This window comes from Pan troglodytes, chromosome 2, assembly GCF_028858775.2.
Source record: "Pan troglodytes isolate AG18354 chromosome 2, NHGRI_mPanTro3-v2.0_pri, whole genome shotgun sequence".
Classification (NCBI taxonomy): domain Eukaryota; kingdom Metazoa; phylum Chordata; class Mammalia; order Primates; family Hominidae; genus Pan; species Pan troglodytes.
The window spans coordinates 20,201,178-20,224,938 of NC_086015.1; the positions used below are offsets into that span (position 1 = coordinate 20,201,178).

General features: G+C 45.4%; 1 protein-coding gene across 6 annotated transcripts in view; it reads left to right on the forward strand.

Moving 5' to 3' along the window:
- GALNT15 (polypeptide N-acetylgalactosaminyltransferase 15) overlaps positions 1-23,761 on the forward strand; it is an 83,435-nt gene that overhangs the window by 26,128 nt on the left and 33,546 nt on the right. For 4 of the 6 annotated variants that reach the window (XR_010155124.1, XM_063805499.1, XM_001160572.8 and 1 more), the window contains exons 3-9: positions 247-451; positions 8,133-8,300; positions 10,740-10,857; positions 12,184-12,378; positions 19,032-19,163; positions 19,539-19,643; positions 22,245-22,388. Coding sequence is in view for 4 of the 6 variants with exons in the window: in XM_063805499.1 (XP_063661569.1) it covers positions 247-451; positions 8,133-8,300; positions 10,740-10,857; positions 12,184-12,378; positions 19,032-19,163; positions 19,539-19,643; positions 22,245-22,388 (1,067 nt within the window). In the remaining 2 variants the exon portion in view is untranslated. Of the gene's footprint in view, positions 1-246; positions 452-8,132; positions 8,301-10,739; positions 10,858-12,183; positions 12,379-16,392; positions 16,540-19,031; positions 19,164-19,538; positions 19,644-22,244; positions 23,510-23,761 lie in introns of those variants that run through there. The other 2 variants (XR_010155123.1, XM_063805501.1) reach the window with 2 other exon arrangements.

The following is a 23,761-nucleotide window of genomic DNA, read 5'->3' on the forward strand; positions in this document are numbered from 1 at the left end:
AGTTCTCCCCTTTCCTGGTTTTCTGACACCATCCCTCTAATTTTTACTGGAGAGAAGCATGGCCCACCCCAACCTAACAAAGCATCTTACATCTTAGCAACAACCACACTGTAGTAATGTTTTCGGTTCTTAGGACCCAGGTGCTCACCACAGCTTCCAAAAGAGAGTTGCTGACAATTATCTTAGTCACAATCTCATCGGTTGTGGCATTTGTCATTCCATTGACCACAACCCTGTTGATTCCAGGACAACTCAAGTCTGCTCTCAGCGAATATGTGGCCAGGCTGGAGGGGGTGAAGTTACTCAGGAGCAACAAGAGGCTGGGTGCCATCAGGGCCCGGATGCTGGGGGCCACCAGGGCCACCGGGGATGTGCTCGTCTTCATGGATGCCCACTGCGAGTGCCACCCAGGCTGGCTGGAGCCCCTCCTCAGCAGAATAGCTGGTGACAGGTAACTTATTCCCTGGGCTTGCAAAGCAAGACATGGAACTAGGAGAAATAGTCTACAGCATCAGCCACTCACAGAACAACCCACCTATTAATTCCTGAATCTCCATTAGAGAGTGATCTATTCCCTTCGGGTTTTCAGATGTGTAAGTTTTTTAAGACTATAGAGTTAGAGTTGGAAAGGAGGTTAGAGGTCTTCCAGTCCATCTACCTTGCTTTATAGATAAAGAAACCGAGGCCTGGAGAACAGCTTCTATGAGGTTGCAAATACTTAAAATTGTATTAAATTGCATGATAAGGGTAACGCCTTACCATAGCTATCATTGCCTTTGGTGAAAATTTGGCAATTTTTTTTTCTTTTTCTTTTTCTTTTTGAGATGGAGTCTCACTCTGTCACCCAGGCTGGAGTGCAGCGGTGCGATCTCGGCTCACTGCAAGCTCCGCCTCCCAGGTTCATGCCATTCTCCTGCTTCAGCCTCCCGAGTAGCTGGGACTACAGGCGCCCGCCACCGCGCCCTGCTAATTTTTTGTATTTTTAGTAGAGAAGGGGTTTCACCGTGTTAGCCAGGATGGTCTCAATCTCCTGACTTCGTGATCCGCCTGCCTCAGCCTCCCAAAGTGCTAGGATTACAGGCGTGAGCCACCGCGCCTGGCCAAAAATTCGTCAATTTTAATCAAGCTTGTAACATAACCTGGGGAAAAAGTCTCTGAACTACACTAGGCCGTAGATTACTCACCCGTAAAAAGAAAACATTATGTTCTCTGATCACTAAACAGCATTCTTTGTTTCCCCAGTTTATATAAGGGGTCCCTAATTTTCTACCTAAGGCCAGTCCTTGGAAATGTGAAGTTGGAGAGGACTGCATTACATTACCCTGTAGACAAGCATCTTAACATTTTTCTTGATCATTTCTCTGCTCTCCTTCCCCCATCTGACCGTCAATCTCTTTCTCACTTCCTTGCTCAAGACAAACAGCTCCTAAACATGTCTAGTCAAACATTACCCTCAATCTGAATATCCTACCCAGGAAAACTGAAACCTGGTGGCTGGCCCACCTTGGACCACCTCAGGCATACCCCTTGGAGCTCATGTAGGCATGTAGCAGAGTAGAACCACAATCAATAATTGTTTGATGGTGCCCAGCAAGACAGGACCAATGCTAGAACCAAGCCTTATGACTTCTACCCATGATGAATGTTTATTATCTCACTTGAAGTTAGGGATGATCAATCAAATATAACAAAAAATTCCTGGACCAGATCGGAATGAATCCTGGAGACATAGGAGTTACCATCAGCCAAATGGAGATGGTTTCAAATGTTCAAATGACAGAAAGTAAATTGTTAATAGTTCAGCATTCCATTTTAACAAAGAAGAACAATCAGAACTCAAGTGAGATCAAGACAGATTAATGTTTCCCAGTTTCATGAGACAGATTGTCTCTTGACTCACATCTCATAAGAGAAGAAGACACACATAAATTCAGCACTAGGACAAGAACTAGGACACAAAAATGCACAAGCTGGCCAGGCACGGTGGCTCATGCCTGTAATCCCAGCACTTTGGGAGGCTGAGGCAGACGGATCACCTGAGGTCAGGAGTTCGAGACCAGCCTGGCCAACATGGTGAAACCCCATCTCTACTAAAAATACAAAAATTAACTGGGTGTGGTAGCGTGCGCCTGTAATCCCAGCTACTCGGGAGGCTGAGGTGGGAGAATCACTTGAACCTGGGAGGCAGAGGTTAAAATGAGCCAAGATCGTGCTACTGCACTCCAGCCTGGGCAACAGAGCAAGACTCCATCCTGAAAAGAAAAGAAAAGAAAAGAAAATGCACAAGCCCTCCAAAGCTGCCATTTTTGATTCTGTTTCATGCAAAGGGCCATCTTGAAATCAGGGCGATGTCTATGATTGGAGTCAGACTCTGAAGTTGATCTTGCCCATTTCCCAACTAATTCCCATTCTGGTATCACAGACAGGTGGCTCTCAGAGGGACCATGAAGATCATCTTGTCTTACCTCATGATTTCACTATCGAGAACCCTGAGTTCCAGGAAAGTAAAAAAGACCCCTCAGGGTCACACAGCCACTTGACAACTGGGCTGTTTTCTATGCAGACATTTAGAAATGCAGTAATTAACATCATTAAACTTTATGTATGTATAACCCTCGCAGACTTCTTTCATATGCCTTCTTTAATGACCCCCATGAGATGCCTCGGGCAGGTATTTTAGCTTCTGTTTTATAGGGGGAGAAATTGAGGCTCAGAGAGGTGACATGATATGTAAGGGCAGATAATTCGTAGCTGAGTCAGATTTTCTGACTCTGGGTCCAGTGCTGTTTTTATTGTGTACATTTTCTTTTTAAGAGTTGGAGAAGCTGGTCAGGGAGAAACATTAGTCATCCCTAACCCCACAACTGGTTATGAGACATGTGTTACCTGCTGCTGTGAGTCCCTCGTATCTGCTTCTCACATCGGGGCCCCATTTCGCAGAGCTAGGTGAAGGTAGAAAGACGTGGCACTACCTCAGTGTCCTAGGCTAGAAAGAAAATGAGGCTCCCTGGGAAGCCCTTTGTGATTAAGAGACATTCTAGTTTCCTGTGCCCTTCCCCTCTCCTCTTTTCCCCTCCTGTCTGTCTCTGCCTCTCTACCTCTCTCACAGTCTTTGTCTCTCTCTGTCTCTTGGTCACTCATTCTCTCTCTGTCTCTCTCACACACACACACACACACACACACACACACGCACACTGGGCCTCTGATCCTGGTGTGTTACTGGCTTGCCTTCCTCTTTGGGTTCCGTCTCTTCTGCGTGATGTGACCACATTTTCATCATCTCTACACCTCATTCATGTCTTCTTGTCCACTGTGTTTTCTCTGGGCCCCAGTGTCCAGCTTTTAGGCCCTGGCAGGTGAGGATCTGGAAGAAAAGCCACCTCTCTGGTATCTGAGTCCCACTCTCTCCACTCCACCTGGCAACGCTCTATGAGCTGTGGCAGGGAGAGCAGCCTCATTCAGTGTGTGCTTTACTCCCCCAGGGACATCGCCCACGTGCCTCATGCAAAGCCAAGCTGTGGAAGGCATTTGGTGCAGCTCCTCACATGGAGAGGAAAGGGGGCCCAGCTGTCTCCAAGGCTTGTGTCAGGAGACATTCTGTCACCAGATGAGGACACAGTGCCCAAAAGACAGAAAAGGGTCTTTAAGAGCTCTTATAAAAAAACAAAAGGTGGGGTGGGAGTGGCGAGTGAACAGTGCAGTAAGCCACAAATCAGCTCTTTCAAAGAGCCGTAGCCTCCTCCACACCCTGGCCAAGGAATTCAGAGCCTGCTGACCAGCCTTTGTTCCCCGTCCCTGCCTAGCAGGTTCCCACTAGCCATGTGGCAACTTTATTTGAATTGGTAGAAATCCCTTCCTCGTGACCATTCCTCCTGACTCCCATTCCTCAGAAAATTGGTCATAACATACTGATTTTATTAGAATAAGACATCTTAATGCCAACTGTCAGCAAGTTGTCGAAATAAAAATGCAAATTTACAGTAATGAAAATATTAGAGGTGTTCTCTTGGGTTGCACAGTGCACAACTCCTGTAACTGTTCATAGCAACCCTACACAGAGTCTCCCTATGGACAACTGATTTTAGGGCAGCCCTGGGAGATGCTGATTGATGGCCAGTTTCTACACAAAGTAACAACGATGGGAATCAAGACTAGCTGTTGTATCCAGCTCTCAGCTGACTTGTGTTGACTGCCAGCTCTCGTACCCAAGCCAAGCAGTGGAAGCCATACCCCTGGAAGGATGAAGGTTTCTAAGGGGAAAGGGACAGTCTTGAAAGGGCTGAAAGGTGATATCATCTCAAGAAGCTGAACAAGTTATCTCTTACTTGAAAATGGGTCTGGTCCCTATCTGCGAGACATCCGGTCCTTCAGGATCAGCCAGGGGTGCTACGGGGAGAAGCAATGTGGGGCAGGGAGAAGAACACCTCCCACTCTGCCCTTTGAAGGGTTAAATGATGGAAAGCAGTGTAAGAACCCCTTGTGCTTGTGCATGTGAGTCAGTGTGTGTGTGTAAGCATGTGAGAGTCTGAGTGTGGGGGGGAGCGAGCATGTGCGTGCGTGTGTGTGCGTGCATGTGTGCGCGCGCGTGTGTGTGTGCGCGCATGTGCGCGTCAAGGAGCAGCAGGAGGTCAGGATGCCTCCTGCCCCCCCAGAGGGAGCAGCCTTCTTTGGCTCAGGTGCCCCAAGGAAACTCTCCAGCAACCATCGTACTTAATACCCTTCAGCATGACACGTCCTCGTATCTGCCCCTGGAAAAGCTGGTGCCAGTCCTGCGGTCACAACTGAGCAGCAAGAGCACTGGGAAGGGAGAATTCAGAGCCTTCTGCTTCTAGTATAACAGACTTTCCACAAACACCAAGAATACGCATGAACTTTCAAAATGGCTCGTGTATCATGGACCTTGAGGAACATCCAGGCTCACGAGAATTAACAAGGAATGAGATAAACGAGGGCTTATTCTTTATTGTGGTAAAAGGTTATGGGAAGCTTGAAACTACAGTTAGCTCTTGAATATCTGGACAGTAATGTATTCGTTGATCTCACGTATTTCAGTGAACCAGTCTTTGTTGGCAGCTTGACTCCTTCTGTTTGCCTTTTGAAACATAAGCACTTGATCTCCTGGAACTTAGGCTCAACATAGGATCAACCTTGTACCTGCCTGAGGATTAAAACTCAATTCACAGGTGAGGGACTGACGAAGTAAGCAGACACTTCCAGCTCCTTCCAAGTCAAATGAGGTCAGCTCGCTATTTTGCTTGACGTGAATTCCAAGAACACCAGACACATCTGTAGGTACAAAACCACAAAGCTAAATAGAAGACTGTGGGTTTTTTATTTGAATTAATCACACTTTTTGAGTCAGTAGACTACAGTTAGTAATTTAGTCCTGCTAGGCACCACTGTGGTCCATGGGAATAAAGACCAAAATAGAAAACACTCCTCACTTCATTCACTGACATTTTATTCTTTATTTCTATCCAAAATGTACTCAGGGAAGCTCATGATTAATCACTCTTGTACACAGTTAAAATAGACGAAAAAGAAGATTTCAGAAAGGAAAAGAGGGTATTGGGAATCAGGGGTAATACCGTTATTAGAAGTGAGTTTTACATGTGACTCTGAGCTTCCAGAAAGACAAAACAAAAAGAGAAACATAATGAATTTTAGAATTCTCATTTTCTAATAAAAAGCAATGTACTCCTTTGTTAAGAAGTACACAGCACAGGCTGGGTGCAGTGGCTCATACCTGTAATCCGAGCACTTTGGGAGGCCAAGGCTGGCAGATCACTTTGAGCTCAGGAGTTCGAGACTAGCCTCAACAACATGGTGAAATCCCATTTCTACACACACACACACACACACACACACACACACACACACACTACCCGGGCATGGTGGCTCATGCCTGTAGTCCCAGCTACTCGGGGAGCTGAGGCTGAAGAATCCTTGGGCCTGGGAAGTGGAGGTTGCAGTGAGCCCAGATTGTGCCACTGCACTCCAGTCTGGGCGACAGAGTGAGACCATTTAAAAAAAAAAAAAAAGGCTGGGCGCGATGGTTCACGCCTGTAATCCCCAGCACTTTGGGAGGCCGAGGTTGGGGGATCACTAGGTCAGGAGATCGAGACCATCCTGGCTAACATGGTGAAAACCTGTGTCTACTAAAAATACAAAAATTAGCCGGGCGTTGTGGCGGGCACCTGTAGTCCCAGCTACTTGGGAGGCTGAGGCAGGAGAATGGCGTGAACCTGGGAGACGGAGCTTGCAGTGAACCGAGATCATGCCACTGCCCTCCAGCCTGGATAACAGAGCGAGACTCCGTCTAAAAAAAAAAAAAAAAAAGAAAGAAAGAAAGAAATACACAGCATAGAGGTCTAGGATGAATTGATTGTGGGAATGCTTGAATGCAAGTCCCTTTCTTGTCCTCTTACGATTGCTGAAGGTGGCACAAATTTCATGCATTTCTTCCTAATTCAGCCACACAGTTCCCTGGCTCTTGATTCCAAAATTCCACAAAATGCTTTGCCAATAGCCAAATTTATCCATCTGCCTGATTCATTACACAGTAAGTGGAGACTCTGGAAGGGGCTCTGGGTGCCCTCATTTCCTCCCTGGTCTAGGTTCTCAGTTTTCTTAGGTCAATACAGGGTACCCCAAAATAGGGGAAACCCAGAGGGATTATGTTCCCTTTGCCTTCCAGCAGAAACAATGTGAAAGAGGCAGGAAAAGCATATTAAGATCCTTGCTCTAAATATAGACCCCACAACTCCTTACACTTATGTCAGTTACCTAAAGCCATAGATTAAAGCAGATAATGAAATCATGGGGCCACCCTGGCTCTATCCAAGACAATGGAACAGAGATGGAATTTGATGGTAGTGTAAACACAATGTGGCTAGTATCTCCCCTCCCAGGAATCTCACTTCTCTTAGAGTGATATCTTCTAGCCACCCTGAAGTTCAGGCCTGATTCATTCCATGGCACAGATTTAAGACATAATTATCATGACAGGCCAGGGGGAGAAAATGTGATTGAGATATTGGCTAGGTGGATAGCAGCTCCTGGGACACCGGAGTGATTACCTACTTAGTTAAAAAGTATATGACCCATGTCAATTTCTCACATCACTCTGCAGTCATATCTCCAGGCTGTGCAAAAAAAAAAAAAAAAAAAAAAATTGGACTAAAAGTCACCAACAATAGCAGGAAATAAGCAAATAAACCAAGATAGTCAAGACTTTGGTTATAGATACCAGATGTTCATATACGCATGCATTGACAGTAGGGATACTTCTAGGGCTTGGAAATCCTGAGTTCTCAAGCCAATCCAGTTTTACACTACAAGGAGGAAGAAGAACTAGACCTGAGAGCAGGGGTCCATAAACTCTCTGACATCGTGCACAATATTTTTTATATGGACATGTAAGATTTCACTCAGGAGTGGCCCATAGTTTTCCCCTGAATCTCAAAGGGATCAAGGACCCCAAAAGAAGTTAAGAGCCACAGTCCTAGAGCATTGCAGCTGAGAAAGGCCTTTGTGGGAAGTAGTTCAACCTCCCATTCTACAAATGAGGAAACTGAGGCCCAGAGAGGTATAACAGATATCTCAAGATTACATAGTTCATTAGTAGCAGAGCTGAGCCTAGGACCCGTCTCTGTATCTCTCAGTGCTGTCAAGAAAGGTTTTTGAAGAAAGAAAAGTACTGGCATGCTCTTTAAAGCAATACACCCTAATTCCTTATGGAAAAACATTTTCTAGAACCGTGCTATATAATATAAATATAACACGAGCCACACATGTAATTAAAATACTTCTAATAGTCACATTACAAAATAAAAATAAACAGATGAAGTTAATTTTAATAATATAGTTCAGTAAACCCAATATATCCAAAATATTACCATTTCAACATATAATCAATGTAAAAATTATTAAGATTTTTGCATCATTTTTTCCATACTAAGTATTCTTAATCCAGGGTGTATTTTACACTTACTGCACACCTGATTTGGATAAACCCATTTTAGGTACGGGTGTCTGGTAGCCACCATACTGGGCAGCCCATGTACAGACTGTTTCCAGCCCCAGCAAGTAAATGCTTTACGTCTCTTGTTTAATTCCACAATTCTTTCCAGGAGCCGAGTGGTATCTCCGGTGATAGATGTGATTGACTGGAAGACTTTCCAGTATTACCCCTCAAAGGACCTGCAGCGTGGGGTGTTGGACTGGAAGCTGGATTTCCACTGGGAACCTTTGCCAGAGCATGTGAGGAAGGCCCTCCAGTCCCCCATAAGCCCCATCAGGTGAGTCCCCATTTCACACCTGCTTTGCCATTGCCTCCTCAGGATGGACTCTGCAGCCTGCCTGCCTGGGGTCTAATCCTACCTCCACAGTTTCCTAGTAAATTACTTAATGTATGCCACAGTTTCCTTATCAGTAAATTGAGAGCAATCATAGTATTTACCTTATAGGGTTGTTGTGAAGATTGAATGAACTAATATGTGAAAAGCACTTAGAGAGTGCCAGGCACCCAGATGTAGGTGCTACCACCATTATATTGTCATATTCATAAAGTTCCGACAGGGTCTTCCAGATAGCATCAGTTAATGCCCCAGTGTGTGGCAACCTGAGATGGAATCTTGGCCCAGCTCTCTCATCAGGTACAGTGTGAATTCCTCAGGTCCCGTCTTAGCAAATAGGAAGAATTCAACCAGGTGAATGCTAAGAACCATAGGTCTCAAATATATCCTATTGTATGGGTCGCTTCTCACGTGTTTGGTTTTTGGATGACTCTTCTATTTAAGTAGAAGTACTAGATATCTTATGCATAACAAATCACCTCAAACTTGGTGTAAAACACAGCCATTTTATTAAGCTCATGAATTCTGTGGGATATGAATTCTGAAAGGACACAGTGGGGTTGGTTGTCTGCCTCCATGGTTTCTGGGGTACATAAGGATTTTTAAAGTTTCCCAACACTATAAAGCCAGTGAGAGGTGAATCCAGAATTTAAACCCAGACAGCCAGGCCCTTGAGACGACTGCTTCACTGCTATGCTATATTTTAAATACAAGGCCACAGTTCATTATTCACAATTGCAAAATCCAAAAAGCTCTAAAAACCAAACATTTGTTTAATAATTCATTAGGCAGCAGGCCAGATGCAGTGACTCATGCCTGTAATCCTAGCACTTTGGGAGGCAGAGGCGGGCTGATCACTCGAGGCCAGGAGTTCGAGACCAACCTGGCCATCATGGCGAAACCCCATCTCTACTAAAAATACAAAAAAAAATTAGCTGGGCATGGTAGCACACTCCTGTAGTCCCAGTTACTTGGGAGGCTGAGGCACAAGAATCACTGGAACCCAGGAGGCAGAGGTTGCAATGAGCTGAGACGACACTACTGCACTCTAGCCTGGGTGACAGAGCAAGATTCTGTCTCAAAAACAAAAAACAAAAACAAAATCATTAGGCAGCAAAAGCTGCCCTGAACTGACATGGGGTGTCTGCATTGGCTTTATTTATCCCACTTACTGCTTACTGTGAAAATATGTGTGTTTCATCAAAGAAATATTAGTATATTTGACTAAAGAGTGCCGGGCAGACCCCACTAGGACTGATGTGTGGTATACGATGTATGTCCCTCTTTAAAGTCCAAAAAATTCTGCATTAAAAAGCACACTGGCCCCACAGGTGTCAGAAAAGGAATGCTGAACTTGTAACATCAAAATCCAGTGAGCGTTTAAAATGTGGCATGCACAGAGCTACATATTTTACATGGCTTACCTTAGTCATCCCCCAAAACCCAATTATGAAACACTATTTTATCCCCAATTAGAGGTGAGGAAGCTGAGCTCAAAGACACATAGCCCACCTAAGATCTTACAAATTGGGAGTGGCAGAGTTGGAAATTATACTGAATAATCATTACAATATCAGTTTTTAGTATTTTGGTATAATGTAGAATTTTTATAACCTAAAGGCCAGTAGCTTTGTTAATGCATTACTATGTCTTTGGTAATTAAGAAAAATCTGAACTCTTAGTCATTTACACTTTGAAAAATTCCCAGAGTTTGGCTGCATTCAAATTTGTTCCTCCTAGATGAAGAGACCCTTTTTCAAAAACCCTCTGACTACATCTTTCTCTGTTTAAAATCCCTCTGAGGGATATTATGATCTTAATTCCCTTATTAAAGGTTTCTAGCTTCTTGTGTTTATAAATCATGTATTTTTCCCCTAGGGCAGTGGGGACTTATCTGCTTCCAGGGTCCCTGGTGGATTCATCATAGAATTGGGAAGAGGGTGGATGGTCATTAGGAAAACAGAAGAGGGTGAGAAAAAGAAAGGAGGAAAGAGCCTGACCATGTCGCTGTGTCAGGCCTGGTGCTACCTCTCTTAGAGTACCTGATTTTAAGCAAGGCCTTCTTCCCAAACATCTTTCCAGAGGGACTCAAGCCAGAGGGCAGGGGAGTCTCAGGTGTGGTCCCTAGGCCCTCTCTAGGAGCAGTATCTGAGGACAGAGTATAGAAGGCCCAGGCAAGAATAGCTCTCTTTCCATCAAACACTGGGATTTCTGACATCATGGCTCTGCTCCAGTCTTGCAATTAAAAAATTGCATTTTACCTGAGCCTAAAGCCTGTTCTCTCAGCCACTGGAGCTCCCACCTGGGAAGCCCCAGCCCCCAGCCTTGCCTGCTATGCTCTGGGTTCTGAACTGCAGTGTCCTGCCTGTCTTCTGTGTCCAGGAGCCCTGTGGTGCCCGGAGAGGTGGTGGCCATGGACAGACATTACTTCCAAAACACTGGAGCGTATGACTCTCTTATGTCGCTGCGAGGTGGTGAAAACCTCGAACTGTCTTTCAAGGTATGTCCTGGACCAAGGGAGGACAGAGGTGGGATCTCTGGAGTGGTGTGTATGGTCACAGCTCAGAGGCAGGCATTAGAAATGTCACTGGGAAGGAATGAGGCTGTGGGAAAATTATAAAGTCATTCCTGTGTTGTGTGTCAAACCTCCCATTTCTCACAGTTTCCCATCTCTCCTGTGCTGTAGCTTGGTTTCACTCTCAGTGCCTTCAAAACCTGCTTCCAGGAATAGGCATACTCTCAGTTATTTTAACTTCTGTGCGGAGATTCCAGAGGCTCCCATACATTCTCTATTCACAGCGCTCTTAGCATCTTAGTAATTTTTTCACAGCACCCATAGTCCAAAACAAATACCTGAAGTTCTGTGTATTGAGTAGTTTGGTCCAAACAATTTAATACTTGTCATAAAAACTTAGCACCTGTTGGGCACCACACAACTTCTCAAACCTTGGAGTCACCCTCATTTCCTGTCCCACATTGCTTTTCTAGCATGATACTTGCTTTTTCATCACAGTATCCTCCAAAAACCCAACACCAAAAAAAAATTCATCATCAAAAGTGCAGAGATCTAATGCTGAAAGTGTGAATTACCTGAAGCTTATATTCTGCATAAAGTCCAACAGATGTCACCATGTTTCTCTCAAAAATTTAACACCAGAGCCTATGAGTTTGCTGTGGCACCCTGGGGCACCTTGGCACATAATTTGGGAACTCCAGTTTTGGTGTTTCCATTCATATGCTGCTTATCCTAGGACAGCTTCTACTTTAACCTTTATCCCCAAATGTGGAATGAAAGTCTTCCTGCCAAATGAACTCCAGCCATTTGGGAGTGGGAGAGCAGAGGGAAATTTCTTGAAATAGTAAAGACTATGTCTCAGGAAAGCTTGCTTCTGTCTCTACTACAAACAGCTTCTGGTGTCTTTGTAGCACACTTCACAAGCTTTGAGATATTCCCAGACCACTGGGATCATCTTTTTCCCTGAGGAAGTGTCCTTTGGGGAATAGGGGTGCTAATTCACATGCTACATCTCTCTAAGTGCTGGACCTGCATGTGTTTGAAGGGCAGCATATTCAGGTAGTTGCCTGGGGATGGCCCTCTTGTCCCCATTTTGGGACAACTACCTCTATTCTCTCCACCCTGTCACTCCCCTGCCCAGAACCTCCAAATCTGGAAGCTCTACGCCACCCTGAGGACCATAATCATCTTCACCATTGAGTGCTCACGATTTCCTGTGCATTTTGCCAGCCCCTCATAGATAGGGCTCCCTATTTCCCACCGTTCTTAAAGGTGGAATGCTGAGGTGTTTATCTTTTCCCTTCGTGGCAGGCCTGGCTCTGTGGTGGCTCTGTTGAAATCCTTCCCTGCTCTCGGGTAGGACACATCTACCGAAATCAGGATTCCCATTCCCCCCTCGACCAGGAGGCCACCCTGAGGAACAGGGTTCGCATTGCTGAGACCTGGCTGGGGTCATTCAAAGAAACCTTCTACAAGCATAGCCCAGAGGCCTTCTCCTTGAGCAAGGTAAGGAGAGAGCCAAGTGGGGCTTCTGTGTCCAGCACAGGGCCCCTAGCAGGAGGTGGGCCAGGGAGGGCTCCTTTCTCTTGCCTGGAGGGGAAAACAGAAGATTCTGGCTTGAGCTTCCCTCATGCTGCCCTATTTTAAGTGGCTCCTCCACCTGGTGAGGCTGTCCTTTGTCTCTCTGGCTTCTCCATGGGACAGCACATCTGGCCTTGGCCTGAAGCTCCCTAACATCTATGGGATGACATCTATGGGATGGGATCCCTCACCTGGGGCCAGGGGAGGGGTTAGCACAGAGAAGCGATGAGATGGGTCTCCAAGGCCAGGTCTCCTTTCATCCTGAGCAAAGGGCTCAGGGCTATGAAATGATCCAAGACATGAAACAAATATTAAATATAAAAATAGAGTCCAAAGGCCAGGCGCGGTGGCTCATGCCTGTAATCCCAGCACTTTGGGAGGCCGAGGTGGGTGGATCACAAGGTCAGGAGATCGAGACCATCCTGGCTAACATGGTGAAACCCCGTCTCTACTAAAAATACAAAAAATTAGCCAGGTGTGGTGGTGGGCGCCTGTGGTCCCTGCTACTCGGGAGGCTGAGGCAGGAGAATGGCATGAACCTGGGAGGTGGAGTTTGAGGTGAGCCGAGATCACGCCACTGCACTCCAGCCTGAGTGACAGAGCAACTCCGTCTCAAAAAAAAAAAAAAAAAAAAAATAGAGTCCAAAAAAGCCACAGAAAAATAAAAATTTTAAACATTTAAATGTCCACAAACAGCACATTATCAATTGGTCAGTGGCTGCTCAGCCCAGTCCTTCCAGATTGACCCATAAATGCTGTTTAATGTGGGAAATGGGTTCACATTAATGCTTGCTGTGCTGAAAGTGGGGGCTCCAAAGACAAGATTCCCAGGACCCACAACAGTCCTGGAGCAGCTTCCACAAGCTCCTTAGCAGCCCACACTGCTGGGGTGTGAGTTAGATGTGAGTTTGCATGCCACAGATGAAGCCTAGGCCGCTTAAATGCACTCAGGCATGCCTGAGTGCAGGGCCAGCCTGACAGGGAAGCCCCATAGAGCAGCCCCAGAGCTTCCCCTTCTGCCCTGGTCCTCAGGGCGCTGCCTCCTCCCCATTCTAGATCCAATCCTTTCCCTAAGTGGGAATAGCCTCCAGGGCCTGGGATGTGTCAGGGCTCCATGAACTTCAAGGATCTTTGTTTCTTTAGCTGGGGAGAGTGTTAACAGTACACAGAGTCCTGGGACTCAACAGTAATTCCCAAGGTCTAGGCAGGCTACAGTCTCCTCTTGGACCCCGTCGGTTAGTCACACTATTAAACAGAGTGGCACTGGCTCCTTTCCTGGTGCAGGAGAAATGCTGCTAACAGCAGCCTCCTTCGTTCCTCCAGGAAGGCATTGGGATTGAAAGGAAAACTCTCACAAGGACCCAGCTCACTTACTAGCTAGCATCTTTGTTCTTCTTTAGTCTCCTTCTCCATCGCCATCTATGGGAAGTGGAAGCATGTGTCCAACTCTAGACACCAATCTAGAAGCTGTATAGTCTGATGGTTAAGCCCATGGACTCCAAGAACAAGATGGTTTGGGTTTAAGTATTGGTTATATGATCCGAAAGTTACTTAAACACTCAGTGTTTCTGCTTCCTCGTTTGTTAAGCTTTCCATCTGTTGTTAGGATGAATAAATATGTTAATAAATCCAAAGCACTTTAGATGAGTGCCTGGCACTGAGTAAGTCCTGCTTGTGTGTTTACTATTAATACCATCGTTACTGTCATGGCCACTAATGGTCCAAAAAGGTCAACCAAGCACCTGCTCTGTGCCAGGCCCTGGGTGGGTCCTGCAGGGGACAGAGAACCATACCCAATGCTTATCAGGTTCTTGGTGGGGCAGGAGCTCCTCTGGAAGAGATAATATTCACAAAGGTGAGAGTGATTCATCCTAGACAGGCTCATGACAGACATCTTTTCAGGGGAGGTCACATCTGAAGAATGGCTGAATGGGTTCAACTCAGACATCCAGAGGAGGAGTTGGGGGAAGACTCTGGAGCCCCTGAGGGTCAGGCTAAACAGTTTAGACCTTATTCAATTAGCAACAGGGAGCAAGTGGCCTTCTACAGAGTTCTGTAGAGGTCCACAGAGCTTCTCTGGTTTTTACTCTCTTGGGTTTCTTTTGGCCAAACCATCTATTTTTCTCTCTTGGGATTTAGTATTAGCTCTTTGCTTTCAGAGGACATTTTCTTAACATTGGCACAGACTGCATTTGTAAAGAACTCTTAAAGAAGTGTTAAATGTTGCATAGTTTTTGATGCGCCAGACTAACTTTCCACCAGACAGGGTCATTAGGACATGGCATGTTGGCTGTGGCCAGCCTAATGCAACAGCATGCAAATTATTTACAGAACTTCAACCTTCTTCCCACATTGGTTGGTGCAATCAGAAGTGCCTGTGAATATATACTTTGTTCTAGACAATTACAGAAATTGGGGACTGGCATGATTTTTTAGAGCATGACTGGTCTGCTTTTGGGAAAATCCAGTTTGCTTCTCCAGATGGTGATTGCAGGATTTTTTAAGTGCTTGTTTGTATTCACCCAAGTCCTTCATTCTACAAAATAGAAAACTGAGGCCCCATTAGAGGGTGAGTTGCTAAAGAGAAGTGGGGAAAGAACCAGAAGTAGAACTAGAACTAGTCCAACCTTTTAGTATTTTTTCTCTCTTAGCTCTCTAACATGGAAACAGTAATCCTCAAATGTAGACACCATACTTTTCCAGAAATAGTTGAACGTCCATAAATAAGCTAACCTCTACAGTTCTGTCTGAATTTGGGGGAAGGCAAGGATGTATTTGGTATATCGAAGGTGCTCGGCTGGGCACAGTGGCTCATGCCTGTAATCCCAGCACTTCGGGAGGCCGAGGTGGGTGGATCATGAGGTCAAGAAATCGAGACCATCCTGGCTAACATGGTGAAACCCCGTCTCCACTAAAAATACAGAAATTAGTTGGGCATGGTGGCACGTGCCTATAGTCACAGGTGCTCAGGAGGCTGAGGCAGGAGAATTGCTTGAACCCAGAAGGCGGAGGTTGTAGTGAGCTGAGATCATGCCACTGCACTCCAGCCTGGCAACAGAGGGAGACTCCGTCAAAAAAAAAAAAAAAAAAAAAAAAAAGAAGAAGAAGAAGAGGAAGAAGAAGAAGAAGAAGAAGGCGCTCAATAAATGTTCCACAGACTTACAAGCTCAAAAAGGGCAGGAAGAGTATTTATTCTGCTGACCTTTAAATCTCCAATGCCTGGTTAAATCCAATGCACATAGTAGGTGTTCCATAAACATTTATTGGTGGAATGGATGGATGGCAAAAAAATTTATAAACCTGAGATCAACCTTTGGCTCTTGTTATCAGTGGTGAATCTATATGGTTCTGCAGCAACCTCAATTATTGCCTTCTCAGAAGAAAGAATTCAACTGAGGGGCATAAGGCAGAGCGAGGGACCAAAGCAAGTTTTAAAGCAGGAGTGAAAGTTTATTAAAAAGTTTACCAGGAGCTCAAGACCAGCCTGGGCAACATGGTGAAACCTTGTGTCTACAAAAAACTACAAAAATTAGCTGGGCGTGGTGGTGTGCACCTGTAGTGCCAGCTACTCGGGAGGCTGAGGTGGAAGGATGGCTTGAGCTAGGGAGGTGGAGTTTGTAGTGAGCTGATATCGCCCCACTGCACTTTATTTAGCCTGCGAGCCAGAGCAAGACTGTGTCTCGGGAAAAAAAAAAAAAAGTTTAGGGCAGAAATGAAAGTAAGTAAAGTACATTTGGAACAGGGCCAAGTGGGGGACTTGAGCGATCAATCAAGTGCGCAGTTTGATCTTTCACTTGGGGTCTTATACATTGGCATGCTTCTGGGGGCTTGTGTCCCTTTTTCCCTGATTCTTCCCCTGGCGGGGCCTGTTCACACGTGCAGTGGCCTGTTAGCCCTTGGGAGGGGAGCATGCGCAGTGTGTTTACTGAAATTTTTCTCAGGCTCACGTGAGGCGTTACCAGTTGCGCATTCCCGGAGGAAGGTCATGTACCAGTTAAACGCCACCATTTTGCCTCTTAGTGCACATGCTTGAGCCCACTTGCCCAACTCCTGAGATCATATCGGGAAGCTGATCACCAGTTTCAGGTTTTTCTATCTGTTGGGAGACTGCCGTTCCCTGGTGCCAGCTGCAACTAATTATTTTAGCGAGACAGTTAACAGCTGCCTAACCAACACCTGATGGTGGCCTGACATCCCTGGAGGTTGGGGGGGTCGGGGAAAATCCTCTCCTGCCCTGCTTATGTCTGACTAGCTACCTAATAAAACACTCTGACCTCTTAGAAGCTATTGACCCTGGGAAAGTCATTTAACCTCTAAGAACTCAATAACTGTTGTGAGTATACTATAAAATGAAATGTGAAAGAGTGCTATGGAGAATAAGTGCTAGGCTTACTTTCATAAAGTCTACAGGTGAGGTACCTTTTTCTTCTTATATCCATTTGGGTGTCCATTCTCTGATTCACAGATGTCCACTTTGTTCATTTGATGACTTTTGCAAGGAGATGGCACCTTTATTGGTCAGTGAGAAGAGCTTTAGCAGAGGGCTCCTTTTATTTCTCTCTCTTTTGAGCATTTCCATTAATTCATGCTTTGGAAATGTCCTATCACTTACTTTGATTTCAAGGTTTCAGTGACATTCCTACTTCCCTGAAGGTATTTGATAGCATGCATTTACTTTAAATTTAAATAACCAAAAGTTAATTTTGCCCTAAAGATTTCTATTTCTCCATCCACCCCAAAACCCCCACAAGGATTTTGAGAGACAGAAATCCTGGGCACCCAAAAGACAAGGCCAGACTTTTGCTGCTTGGGGAGCTGAAATTTCCTTGTTTTCTCTTCTCTCAGACATAATTGTACAGAAGGGAAAGTTCATTGTCAGCCTGCCCCTCACTCAAGGTCAAACAAAGATTGGGTAGATTTATCAGTTTATCTCTTTATCAAGGAAAGTAAAGGTGATAAAACTCACATGAAGAAATGTTTCTGTTTTGGTAGCAAAGTCCAACTCTGGGAAAGGTCTAGGGAGGTCTCAAATAAACACAAAGAATGCCAAGAAGCCATCAAGAAATTTATACTAATTTACTTAGAGAAAAAAGTAATAGATCCCCTTGGTTTCATGGTGGGTAAATACGCTGAATAAACAAGAAATCCCTGACTTAGAGAAGTTTTTCTCAAACTTTGTGTGAAAAAGACTCACCAGGAGACATGGTTAAAATGCAGATTCCAGGGCCTCCAACCCAAACAACTGTATCATCTCTGGGGCAGGGCCCAGGAATCTACATTTTTAACTAGCTCTGTGGCATTTCTCAGGCAGATGCTCAGGGAATCACACTTTGAGAAGTGTCTAGAGAGAATTTCAGTACAACAGACTTACCACATTTCCAGCTGAGGTCTAAAAGAGAGAGGGAAAGCAGAACCAAACCAATCATACTTTACACAGCCTGGTGGACCTGTGTCTTACTGTCAGATTGGAGGCCTTCAAGTGGGAACTCTGACATGGCCAGCTTGCTTCCTCTCCCCATGCCAGGAAAGGGTTCTCTCTTTTTTTGTCTGTGGTCATTCCAACCCATCCTTGTCACCTCTCTCTTCCCTAAAAGTATCCAAGATTTGGTACTAAACTTTTGGGTACAGTTCTTTGTATCATCAATATGGCCAAAAACATTAATTTGTACTAGTGTTCAGGATTTGCCTTCATCTCCATCCCAGGACAATTGTATCATAAAGGAGAATCTCAAAAAAAGGAGATAGTGTAGCCCAAAGGAATGATTCATTAATGGTACCCAGAGGTGAAGAAAGATAAACTTGCCTTGCCCCAACCCCTAGCCCACAATTTCCTAGCCAACTTCATCTCAATTGCCTATGGGTCAGTTCCTGACTCCATGAGGCCCATCGTAGTTTCTCCTTACACCAACCTAGGTGCAAAGCCCCACCATTTTGCCAGCTTCTGCAGAAAAATCATTAAAGCACAGGTATCATAGACTCTCTCTCTCTCTTTTTTTTTTTTTTTTTTTGAGAGGAAGTCTTGCTCTGTCGCCCAGGCTGGAGTACAGTAACATGATCTTGGCTCACTGTAGCCTCTGCCTCCTGGGTTCAAGTGATTCTCCTGTCTCAGCCTCCTGAGTAACTGGGATTACAGGCATGCGCCACCACACCTGGCTACTTCTTTGTATTTTTAGTAGAGATGGGGTTTCACCATGTTGGCCAGGCTGGTCTTGAACTCCTGACCTCAAGTGATCCACCAGCCTCGGCCTCCCAAAGTGCTGGAGGTGTGAGCCACCACTCCCGGCCTATTGTAGTCTTTATAGACTGGAGATCTGAGGGATTGTGGGAAGGGGCTGATATCACTTACAGTCTTGCTGGTTCCACAACTCTCTGTAGGGAAGATCTGTGCTATTCTATCCCTTCCAGACCTTCTTCTCCCAACACATGACCCTCCACACTGCAGCCCTGGAGAACTATGGTCTTGGCCCCTTCCTTCTGTCCTGATCCTTTAGCTTCTTCCCAGCCACTCCATCCCCAACCATGTGAATTCTGGGCAAGACAAGCTTTCATCATCCTGCTTGTGTCTTTCTCCTCCCCAGGCTGAGAAGCCAGACTGCATGGAACGCTTGCAGCTGCAAAGGAGACTGGGTTGTCGGACATTCCACTGGTTTCTGGCTAATGTCTACCCTGAGCTGTACCCATCTGAACCCAGGCCCAGGTTCTCTGGAAAGGCAAGGCATGACCCAGGGAAGATGGGGAGGGACAGGGAAGCTTCCCAAGACAAGAACTAGATGTTCAGCTCTTCCATGTCCCTGGTCAACCATTCACGGTTTAGCAGGGCCTCAGAGGCCTTGGGTCCATCCCATGCCTCCATGCCAGTCTGAGGAAGGTGGCTGAGTTTTGCCCCATTGCCCACCCCAAAGCACCTCCTTCAAGAGGCCTGTCCCTTAGGGTCAGTGGCTTCAGCTTTACCACACCTGTTGTTGTGGCCTGAACAATGTGCCTTGGGCTGCACTCCAGAGAATACAGCAAAGGAATGGTGTCTGACCGAGGGTGTCTTTACAGTGGAATCTGGAATTCACTCCTGTGTGTGTGTCCACTTTCAGCTCCACAACACTGGACTTGGGCTCTGTGCAGACTGCCAGGCAGAAGGGGACATCCTGGGCTGTCCCATGATGTTGGCTCCTTGCAGTGACAGCCGGCAGCAACAGGTGGGTAGTCAGACTTCTCAGGATGGATCATAGCCCAGGAAGACTTGAAAGTGGGTGATATTTTTCTGGGATGCCCCATACTTCCCTTTGAGGTATCTTCTTTCTGTGGTCCCATGTCCCTTGACTGCCATGGTCCCCCACTGTAATGACTCATCACAGCTCTCCTCAACTCACCTCACCTCCGTCTATAAGTACAGACATGGGCCATTGTCAGAAAATAAAAGCATCTTAGTTAAAGGGAAATGGAGAAGCCATTTGGCCAAACTTTTCATTTGACAGATGAGAAAACTGAGGCTTAGGGTCACTAGCCCAGGGATTGCAAACTCAGAAGCCTCCAGGATTCAGGCAGGGTTCAATTGTCCCAGGACTGAAGAAGAAAGTAATCAAATCAGGATAAGGATCTAGAGAAAACAGGGTCATCCCAGCCTCCAGCACCATTTGGTCATTAGGAAGTTCTCCTCATATCTTAGGAGTAATTCTTCTCTTCAAAATTTTCATCATGGAGTAACTGCCCAAAGTGGTAGAAATCCTCCACCGATGCTAGCTGAGGGCTGGTAGGTCCACTTCTTTTCACAACTGGATGACAACCTAGAAAGCCTAGCTTGTCCCCAAGTCTCTCTCTTTTCAGGGTGTGATAGGGACTTTTAAGTTATCACATCCCAAAGGCCCCTAATAAAAACAAACATCAAAGTATAATTTCCTGGAGATATTCACTGGATGAGAATCAAAGATCTGGGGGGCAAAAGACAGCATCTCTCTGAGGGTCTGTGGTCCAGCCCTGCATGGAAGGCTGGCTGAGGCTGGGCTTGGCAGTGCAGGCCCTGGGTTCCTGGGGGCAGGCTGTGGGCCTATAGGACATGTGGGAGGGAGATACTCAGGATCCATCCGGCCTCCTTTGGCTCTGCCCTGTACTAATCTCCTAGGACATACTGATAGGCATTCACACCTGGCACAAGGGATGCAGACATAAACATCAAGTGCAAAGTGAAGAAGCCACATGGTAGGGTGAAAATTGTTCAAGCTTTGCAGTCAGACATAGCTCGGTTTGAATCTGAGCTCTCTCATTTTCTAGCTGTGTGATCTTGGCAGGCTTCTTTAAATCCTGGTTTCCTCTCCTGCAATTAAGAATAATGCAGCCTCTACAGAGATTATTCTGGGTTTGAAAAAGAAGAATAAAAAAAAATAAAGAAACAAAAGAACAATACAGCCTCCTTCATGCAAAGGGAATATTAGCTCTTTCTTGTTCTTTTTTTTTTTTGAAATAGTAAGGACTTTAGGATCCTGCAATATTGTAAACTAGATAAGTTGAAAGCCTTTCCCTATAAACACCTAGATAAGATATGCCAGATAAAAAAATATGAAACACCCTTTTTCATGAATAAACGAGTTTATAAGAAAGAAAGGGAAACCTCCAGGGCTCAAAAAACAAGAGGCAACTGAAAGTAGAGGAATTGGACATGGGCGAAGCTGCCCTACCAAGTGTGAGGGATGGTTACTATGAGCCCCAGGAATCTACAGCTGTTGGCTCCATGCAAGGGATAAGTGACGAGAGCCCACCTTCAGCCCATGAGAGATGAAAAGTCAGAAATGACACTCCCATAGCAAGCCAGCTTTTACCTTCAAAGGGTAACCTGTCCTTGAAAAGTTTGACTAGAAATACCCACCCCCTGCCACAGGAAAATGGTAAGAAGCTTGTCCCTACAGGGGCTTTGAGTAGGAAACAAATTATTCTCCCCTGAGAATTTTTAACCACAAGCTTGCATCTAATATGGGCTTAGGTTCACATGTGTACTAATTGCGTAGCTTGGGAATCCTCAAGCAGGACAGGTTATCTAATTGCAGGGCCCAGTGCAAGATGACAATGTAGTCTTTAATTTGATAATTATTAAGAATTTCAAGACAGTGACAGCAGAGCATTAAATCAAGTTTATTAAACCCATCTAAGCATGAGGCCCCATGTGACTGCACAGGTCACATACCCATGAAGTTGATCCTGTCTGTAAGCCACAAAATTAATGTAAAAATGGGTTCAGGCTGCATCTGACAGAAACAAACAGAAAATAGTCTTTCGAGGACATGCCTTCTAATTAACCCTCACAAGATCCTCACAGTTAAAGTCCCTCTCAAAGGTGTGCACAATCCAACACTACAAAACACTAGAGGAAACAATAACCATGAGTGAGAGCCAGCAGATACAACAAACGGCAGGAAAATTAGTTTCAGGAGCAGGTTAGGGCTCTCCAGAAAGACATCAACCTGGGCTTCAGAGAGGTACCTCATCTGTGCTTTCAACAGTATAGTAACAAAACACACAGCACTTTTTATGGCCTCACCTATGATACGGTAAATAAAGTAACAGAGAAACATGCCAGAATGTGTAAATATGAATGTAAGAGCAGCTGGAATGTGGGGACTTCAGAGGCTATGACTAGTCTAGCAGCATGTTTTTGGACTTGACCATGAGATATGGTCTTTCTGACCCCGATAGAATCTGAAGATTGCCCCTAGACCTCAGCTGTATAGTGGGTTCTTCTTACCTCCTCTACAGCTTTGAAGAGGATCTCTTTCTAGCTGCGCTAACAACTATTGCTTCTGTCACAGTACCTGCAACACACCAGCAGGAAGGAGATTCACTTTGGCAGCCCACAGCACCTGTGCTTTGCTGTCAGGCAGGAGCAGGTGATTCTTCAGAACTGCACGGAGGAAGGCCTGGCCATCCACCAGCAGCACTGGGACTTCCAGGAGGTGAGTAATCTGTTCAGGAAGAGCCTGGTAGTGCTGCTGGTCAGAAGGAACTGCTGGTTGGCATTGGATCCTGGGCTCTTCCAAGAGGTCAGGTATTAGGGACCTCTGCCTCTGCTTTTGAACTTAGTGGCTGGGCAGTAAGGCCTCAGGGGGAGGAAAAGGCAACCCAGCAGCAAAGTTGGCTCACTGGCGTCTTCATATGTAATGATTTGCCAGGTCTCTGTGTAGCTCTGATGCTTGTCATTGCAGAGAGAGGGACACACCTCTTTTTGAAGTTTATTGGCTCAGTTCACAAGTAGGATGGTGAGGCATGTTACAAGGAGCGTTCAGCCACCTTGGTGGTGTGGTTTTAGGAGCAATTCAAAGTCCCTCCCCCCACCAAGAAACTTTAGATACAGATGTAGATGTAAATATATAGATATATAGATACCACTTTCTTCCTTTCAATGCAAATTCCACTGTAAGTATTTCATCATTTTAGTAAAATTTTGACCCCTATTACCCTGGGGGAAAGAAACTATAGATCCTTCCCAGAAGTTAGGGAGGGAATAGGAGGAATGTCCGTACTTAAGGAGAGTGGGCAGGTCCTATACACAGAATCGGGATCGGAAGATGACAGTATCAACACTGTGTCCATACACAGCTTTTTCTCTACTTCAAATTCTTCCTGAAATGAGTTGGGGTATTAACATACAAAGAAATAAATACACACCTTTTAAAAATTTCTTCAACTTCTGCTGGGGAATAAAAAGGATAAAATGACTAAGCAGAATCCTGTGCATTGGTACTCTTAAAGCAGGCTGTGAAAGAAGAAAATCGTATGATAGAAAACTTAAGCTAAGCTCGCAATAAGCACTTGAGAACAGAGCATTTGGGGCTTTGGTGACCAACTGAAGGCAGGACTCAAGGGGCCCACACATGCTCAAAAAGTCTTTTTTTTGGGGGGGGGACAGAGTCTCACTCTGTTACCCAGGTTGGAGTGCAGTGGTGCGATCTTGGCTAACTGCAGCCTCTGCCTCCCAGGTTCAAGCGATTCTTGTGCCTCAGCCTGCTGAATAGCTAGGATTGCAGGTGTGAGCCACTGCGCCTGGCTACTTTTTGTATTTTTTAGTAGAGACAGGGTTTTGCCATGTTGGCCAAGTTGGTCTCAAACTCCTGACCTCAGGTGGTCCACCCACTCGGCCTCACAAAGTGCCGGGATTACAGTTGTCAGCCACCATGTCTGGCGTCAAAGAAGTGTTATGAGTCAAGTTAAGGTCCTTTATAAATGATCATAAAGTATTTTTCTAAGCAAGTCCTATGAATAAGATACACTTTAGAAACAGCATTTAAAAATAATAAGTAAAATAAGTAATAATAAGTAAAAGATTAGG